The following is a 7131-nucleotide window of genomic DNA, read 5'->3' on the forward strand; positions in this document are numbered from 1 at the left end:
ACGACGCCATTTTGATGATTCGACAAGAGTTTAAGTGTTATAATCGAATGGTTATAGTCCACATAGAAAAAGGGACGCCACGTCATAGAGCCCAACATGACATATCATCAAATTCCGTCAAGACTTGTCAAAAAATCTCACAGAAGAACTCATGTGTCTAACAAAAAAAAAAGTATAAGAGGTGAGTTATTATTTTCTGAGGAAAAACAACCATTTGTACCTATGGACTTTACGAACGCGGACAAAAATACCCATCAAAGAACGAAACTAATGTTGTAGCCATCAAAGATAAGTTGTATGACAAACGTATCCAAACCTTAAATTTTTGTTGAATTTTTAATAAAATTCTCAAATTACTCCTACTCTTTATCTTCAACCTCAACTCCACTATCGTCTCTTCTTCTCCAAATCTCAAACTTTCACATTCTTCTATTACCACCACCTTAACCATTTTTTCTCTTCTCTGCTACTCCACCACCGCCACCATGATGGCATCTCCATCTTCTATCATGCCAGCATCACAAGTCACTAGCAAAAAGTAAGAGAAAAATTAGTGAAGCCAACGAAATAAAATTAAAAAAAAAAAGAAAATGAAGACGGTCTTTTTTTTTCTTCCACTTGACTAATTCATTGTAGTTAATAACAGATGAAGATTAAAAAAAATACCTCCAATTTGGCTTGAAACATTCGCATCATAAGGACAATAGGACCCAAAAATTAGGAAAAAGTTAATGATTTGCTACTAATTGGAGTCGTTCTGGCTTGACAGGGAATGAACCTTTCTCTATGGAGTCTATGAGCTTGAAGTGGACTAAAGAGGAGTTGAATCGTGCCACACGAAGGGACTTTGCGCGCTGGATCTCGGTTCGGTATCGTTTCCGGAGCTTCTCCATCTTGTGGCGGCACTATACGGGGGTCTTGGCAAGAGAGGCGTTGGGACATCTCTGTGCGATGACACTGTTGGAGCTTGAATTCGGTAGCTCTAAACTCTGAACTTACCATCATGCTAAAGTAGAGGTAATTTGTGCGCGGGTTTGGGGCAACACTGGGACCGTCACGGGGCTTGGAATGGGTGCCGTAGGAGGTAGTAGTATTGCATGGAAATGGACAGATTGCATGGAGGCCTTGTCGTCGTCTTCGTCATCGTCAGTATAGAAAGATGGCAGCGGTGGTGGTTAGTGGAGTAGTAGAGAATAGAAAAGATGGTTAAAGTGGTGGCAATAGAGATGTAAAAGTTTATGATTTGAGAAAGAAGAGGCGGTAGTGAAATTAAAGTCCGTTGAATATAAAAAGTGAGGGTAAATTGAAAATTTTATTGAAAACTCAATAAAAATTTAAGATTTAGATATTTTTATTGTGTAGAATCCATCTTTAATGAGTACAACGTTAGTTTTCTTTTTTAATGAATATTTTTATTAGCATTTATAAAATACATGGATACAAACCGTTGTTTTTTTATTTTTCGATCAATAGGATACGAATCGTCTAAAATGAAAATCGGGATCAAAAATGCTATTTGTACATTAAAATTAGCCACTAAGATATTTGTATATAAATATTTGTGTGATTTAATTTATTTTTAATGTTTATTTATATTTTAACATGTATTTTATATTAATAATTGACTTTGATGGCTGATTTTAGTGTACACAAGGATGGCCAGAAAGGGTTTTACTCTTGAAATAATTCAACAAACAAGCCGTTGCTATACTTACGACATTCCATTCCATGACGCGAGACACTATTCTGCTGGCAAAATTGGTTTCAGATGGTTTATACAGAGAAGCTCTCAACCTCTTCTCGAAGCTGCACTCTTGTTCTTCCCACACCCCACTCTCCTTCTTCACATTCCCGCCACTCTTCAAAGCATGTGCCAACCTCTCTTCACCTTCCCACTCTCAAATCCTCCATGCCCATCTCCTCAAAACCGGTTTCCAATCATGCCCTTACGCCTCCACCGCCCTTACCGCTGCCTATGCCTCGAAGGCGATGTTCTTACCCGATGCTCTCAAGGTGTTCGACGAAATGCCGCAACGGAATGTTGCATGTTTCAATGCGGTGCTTTCTGGGCTCTCGCGAAATGGACCTCCAGGGGAGGCTCTGAGGGTGTTCCGGCGAATTGGATTCTGGGCCTTGAGGCCCAGCTCCATCACCGTCTCGTGTTTGCTCTCTGATTGCGGTATGTGGAGCCATGTCGTTCAGGTGCATTGCTTGGCGGTGAAGCTGGGAGTTGAGTTTGATGTTTATGTTGCCACTTCGCTCGTCACTGCGTATTCAAATTGTGGTGATGTTGTTTCTGCGGGTGAGGTGTTTGAGGAAATGCCTCTGAAGAGTGTAGTGAGTTATAACGCTTTTGTTTCTGGGTTGTTGCAAAATGGGGTTCCTCGCTTGGTTTTGGACGTGTTTAAGGACATGATGATGGAGGGGTTTTTAGAGGTTAAACCCAATTCTGTGACTTTGGTGTCTGCGCTCTCTGCTTGTGCTACCTTGTTGTATGCTTGTTTTGGTAGACAGGTTCATGGGCTTGCTTTAAAATTTGCCTCATATGATGAAGTTATGTTGGTTACTGCACTTGTGGACATGTATTCCAAGTGTGGTGGTTGGCGTGCTGCTTTCGATGTCTTCAATGCAGCTGAAAGGAACAATAGGAACTTGATCACTTGGAACTCCATGATTTCTGGGATGATGCTGAATGCACAGTGTGATATGGCTGTTGGTTTATTTGAGAAAATGGCGTCAGAAGGATTGCAAGCCGATTCGGCGACTTGGAACACCATGATCAGTGGATTTGCACAAGAAGGGGGGTGTGTTGAAGCTTTTAAATACTTCAGGGAAATGCAGTCTAATGGGGTGGCTCCATGTTTGAAGACACTTACTAGTCTTTTGTCAGCGTTTGCAGATTCATCTGCATTAGGACATGGAAAAGGGATACATGGGTATGCTATAAGAGGTGATATTGATAGGGATGATTTTCTAGCAACTGCTTTAGTTGACTTGTACATGAAATGTGGCCGTGCTTCTTTGGCACGAGGAGTTTTTGACCGATTTGATACAAAACCAAATGACCCGGCTTTTTGGAATGCAATGATAGGAGGGTATGGAAGAAATGGAGACTATGAATCAGCCTTTGAAATCTTTGATAGAATGCTACTAGAAAAAGTTGAACCAAACAGTGCAACATTAGTTAGTGTCCTATCTTCTTGCAGCCACACAGGTCAGGTAGATAGAGGATTACAAATTTTCAAAATGATGAAAAAACAGTATGGTTTGCTGCCAAAGCCTGAGCATTTTGGTTGCATGGTTGACCTTCTAGGTCGGTCCGGCCGGTTGGACGAAGCTCGAGAATTAGTGCAAGAATTGGTCGAGCCACCTGCATCTGTTTATGATTCTTTGCTTGGTGCATGTAAGAGATACTTGGATTCTGATCTCGGTGAAGAAATGGCTATGAAACTTCTAGATATAGAACCAGAAAAATCAGCTCCTTTGGTGGTCTTGTCTAACATTTATGCTGGATTAGGGAGATGGCACGAGGTCGAAAGGATAAGAGGGATAATCACCAATAAAGGATTGGACAAAATCTCTGGCTTTAGTATGATTGATGTTGCATGAGAATTGCTTATACGATACAAACTTAAAAATCAAATGTTTTTTGTGGAAACATAAAAGAGTGTGCTACATTTAAGAGTGTTCCATCTATTTATTTAAACTTCAATGCAAATCAGTGATTCAACATCTCGTTAGCTGCAAACCCATAGTAATCGTCAAAATGGTAAGATGGTTCATTGATAAAACAAGAGATTACATCTCTCAGAGTGATGACTCCAACCAGTTCTTCCTGCTCATTTACTGCATAAATCCTGTGAATAGACTGAGAAGAAAGTGTATGGATTACACTCCCCAGCGTCGCATCAGGCTTGCATGTTATGGGCCGCGCAATTTTTCCAGTTTCTTGGGTTGCTGCAGCAATTTTGTTCATGAAATCATTCACAGTAAGCTTCCTGAAAGTCAAAATAAAGGGATGGTGAAGACCACTAAGCAATCAGTTTTCAACAAGCTTTTATGATTACCATAAGGAAGAAAGAAAAGAATCATCACATACACTGTACACACTGATGCTCACATGTATATTAGCATTAGGTGATCAATAATATTCAGCCTGGTTAGATTAATATTCATTAAAAACTCATCATCAATTTCTTTTCTTTGGTCAATGAAAATGCTATTGTTTGATAATCTGATTTTGGAGATAACCGAATATACAAGTATTAACTATTTTAAAATATCTATTCCCTCCAAATTCAAAATCTTTATGTTTTTCTCCCGAGTGTTTTATTATTGAAAATGTTGAAACCATTTGCATATTATTTTGGAGATTTTTACAGACTAACTTATATATCTCTTTAATGATTATTATCAACCTTTGCAGGTTCATGGTTTTCTATTCTGTCTTACCTAAAATTGGAGAAAAGCTCGGTCCTCAGCAGCAAGAATCTGATGTCTCTTATGCTTATGTTGCCAACAATTTTCTTCTTTGCCCCCTCGATTACAGGAAGACCACCGATTTGATTATCTCTCATAAGCTTGAAAGCTTCAAGAACCAATTCATTGCTCTGAATGCAAATAACCTGACCAGGAAGAGATATAAAATGATTTTGAACTCTTCACACTGAAGGGAGCTGAAAATTCTGAACAGCTATTATTACCTCTTCAGGAGACATAAACGGGAGTCCGAGAAATGATATAGACCTATCTGCGATGCAGTCAAACCAATCTCTTCCTCTGCAACCTTCAAGTCCTTGAACAACTGCAGACTGAGTAATGAAGTTTACTATATCAGGTTTGCCTGGTTCTATGACGGGTACATTCCTCAGCCTATACTTTGAAAGGAGCAGCAGCACGGTCAACATAACGCTATTTGTTGCAACTGGAACAAAAGGTGCCCATCGATATGATCTAAGTATTGATCGCACCTGAAACCGAAAATCTTTAACATGGAGCTAAGAAAAGGACCTAAGTAAGAAAATATTCCAAATAGAATATGCAGGACCCATGCTGCGGCTGAAACAAAAGGTGCCTGTTGATATGATTGACAAGAAATAGCACTAAATGTCTAACAAACCCAGGAAAAAAAAATGTCTGTACCAAGATAAGAACTTGAAATTAACAAGGAACAATTTATATGAAACAAGCACTCTTGGGTCTTGGTGGGTTTTTATTCCTTTTCTCTTAGGTCTTGTGTTTGTTATATCATTTTCTTGGGATGTTGTAATAATTGCTGCATTCACTTCGAATGTTTGAGTGCTTAAAAACCTCAAGAATCATCGTGTGCCATTAACACGCTTACCGTTGTTGACTTGAATGGTTCTTCTTCCAGTAGTACTTTATAGAAGTCCTCCCCCAGATTAGCAGCAGCTAGGGGAGCATCTTTACCTAGTCCTTTATCTGCAGCTACGCCACCTGCCACAGCAGCTCCCACTGCAGCTGCAGTTAGCCCGGCAATCGCAGCAGGACCTGTCACTCCCAATGCCAGTGCTCCCAGAGTGCCAATAGTTCCGGCGCCAACTCCGGCAGCTGTTGCTGTGCCAGCCGATATGGCAATTGCAGCAAGTTCCGCACTCTCCAACACCCAGAGAATGATAGCTGAATAGTCAATGATGCCAAGATACCTGTTCCTCCAATCTGAACTGGTTCCTGCATTTGGGTCCTTAACTGGAGCTGCTAATATGTTGCTTTCAGACAGAATCTTCACGGCTTCGCCAACCGATGAGTCTGCTGAAATTTCAATCACTACCAAAGTATTCTAAAGGTTACAACTGATTTTGACCATGGAGATCTTGGAATCACATTAAATGCATGCATGCATAGAGTATTAAGGTGATGGTGATAGAATAATGCCTTTGCATAATCAACATCTTTACCTTTTCCTCCAGGAACTTTGGGAAAAGAAGAAACAGGAATTTTTGCAAATGCATCTGTCAATGACTCCTGCAATGTCTCTGGCAATTTCTTCCTGGATTGGATGGTTTCGAAGTAGGTATCAAACTTTGAATCTTTGGTGTTTGGCCTGCACTCCTGTTCTTGCGCCATCTTTTGAACTGAAGCAGCATATTGGTATTAATTCATTCATGTTACAACATTATTGCTATCCTTTTGATTTTGTTAGTTAACAAGGCAAGACTCATGGGATTTTGTTACATTTTCAAGAGCATGAATTATATGATATATTATGAATTTAAGTTTCATTCGTTGTGCTTACCGTATAAAACATCCAACTATATAATCCCATATTAACATAAATACTTACATTTTACACCCTTTTTTCGAAAAAGAAAATATATCAAAATTAATTTACATTATTCATGTTTAGAACTGTACAAAAATATGATTATATACAACCAAATGCCTGCTCTAAACCGTGATGATAAAGCATTTAATATGATGGATCATTCAACTTTGCAAAACCTTAATCACCACATTCTAGTTTTTTGTCACATAGGAGGATGAAATGATTGAGTAAAAATCCTAATTGGCTATTTATATTTGAGTAAAAATCAGCATCCTAATTGCAATTTGAATCATGGGGTTAGAAGATGGTAACATGATTTGAAAGCAGAAAGAGATGAAAAAATTGTAATACCTATCAAGTTTGTGATTTCCAGTGGAATCGGACTTGTGTTTGGAGTGTTAATTATTATTTGTGTGATCTAGAATGGAAAAGCGGTTATGCATGGCTTTTGAATGAGCCTGGAGCTTGGTCGCAATGCCAAGTGTCATGATAGGACGCGTGTCTAACGATAGCGCAACCACTCTATAGTTGCTGTTAATGCTCTCATTCAAGTTCTCAATTACTGTATATTTATTAGTGTTAAACTAGGTAAGTTCCCGCGCGATGCGCGGGTTGTTTTACCAAATATATAACATTTGTGTGTATATTTGTAAAGAGTAAAACACATATTTTTATTATCCTTTATTTTAAAAAATCTAATAAATAAAAGAGGAATGCTAGGATCAGTAATTTTGGTGTTTTGTAATCATTAATTGGTCATCAATAGTATTTTTAATGGTGTGAAATTATATCTAATAGTGAGAAATCACCCACTTTTATTTGATGGTTAAATGCTGGCCAAAAAA

At 38.7% G+C, this 7131-nt stretch overlaps 2 protein-coding genes across 3 annotated transcripts; one reads left to right on the forward strand and one right to left on the reverse strand.

The window, feature by feature from the left end:
- Positions 1640 to 3620, forward strand: LOC107643532 (pentatricopeptide repeat-containing protein At2g02750). The gene has a single exon (XM_016347212.2). The coding sequence runs from the start codon at positions 1729 to 1731 to the stop codon at positions 3607 to 3609; it is 1881 nt and encodes a 626-aa protein (XP_016202698.1). The 5' UTR covers positions 1640 to 1728; the 3' UTR covers positions 3610 to 3620.
- LOC107643533 (SNF1-related protein kinase regulatory subunit gamma-1-like) lies at positions 3568 to 6791 on the reverse strand. 2 transcript variants are annotated; one of them, XM_016347214.2, is made up of 6 exons: positions 6638 to 6791; positions 5919 to 6095; positions 5345 to 5769; positions 4704 to 4970; positions 4453 to 4625; positions 3568 to 3998 (listed from the first exon to the last, which is right to left on the reverse strand). In XM_016347214.2, exons 2-6 carry the CDS (start codon positions 6085 to 6087, stop codon positions 3719 to 3721), a joined length of 1314 nt encoding a protein of 437 aa, XP_016202700.1. In that variant the 5' UTR covers positions 6088 to 6095; positions 6638 to 6791; the 3' UTR covers positions 3568 to 3718. The 2 variants fall into 2 exon arrangements, with proteins under 2 accessions (XP_016202700.1, XP_016202699.1); XM_016347213.2 differs by having other exon boundaries at positions 5345 to 5787.

The sequence above is a fragment of the Arachis ipaensis genome, chromosome B05 (assembly GCF_000816755.2).
Source record: "Arachis ipaensis cultivar K30076 chromosome B05, Araip1.1, whole genome shotgun sequence".
Classification (NCBI taxonomy): Eukaryota; Viridiplantae; Streptophyta; class Magnoliopsida; order Fabales; family Fabaceae; genus Arachis; species Arachis ipaensis.

Excerpts from the sequence above, each read along its gene's own strand:
- LOC107643532 (XM_016347212.2), top strand. The coding sequence starts at position 1,729 with ATGACGCGAGACACTATTCTGCTGGCAAAATTGGTTTCAGATGGTTTA.
- LOC107643533 (XM_016347213.2), bottom strand. The coding sequence starts at position 6,087 with ATGGCGCAAGAACAGGAGTGCAGGCCAAACACCAAAGATTCAAAGTTT. Across the intron at positions 4,971-5,344 it reads AACCATTCAAGTCAACAACG|GTGCGATCAATACTTAGATC; the intron begins GTAAGCGTGTTA and ends TTTCGGTTTCAG. Across the intron at positions 4,626-4,703 it reads CGTTTATGTCTCCTGAAGAG|GTTATTTGCATTCAGAGCAA; the intron begins GTAATAATAGCT and ends CTTCCTGGTCAG.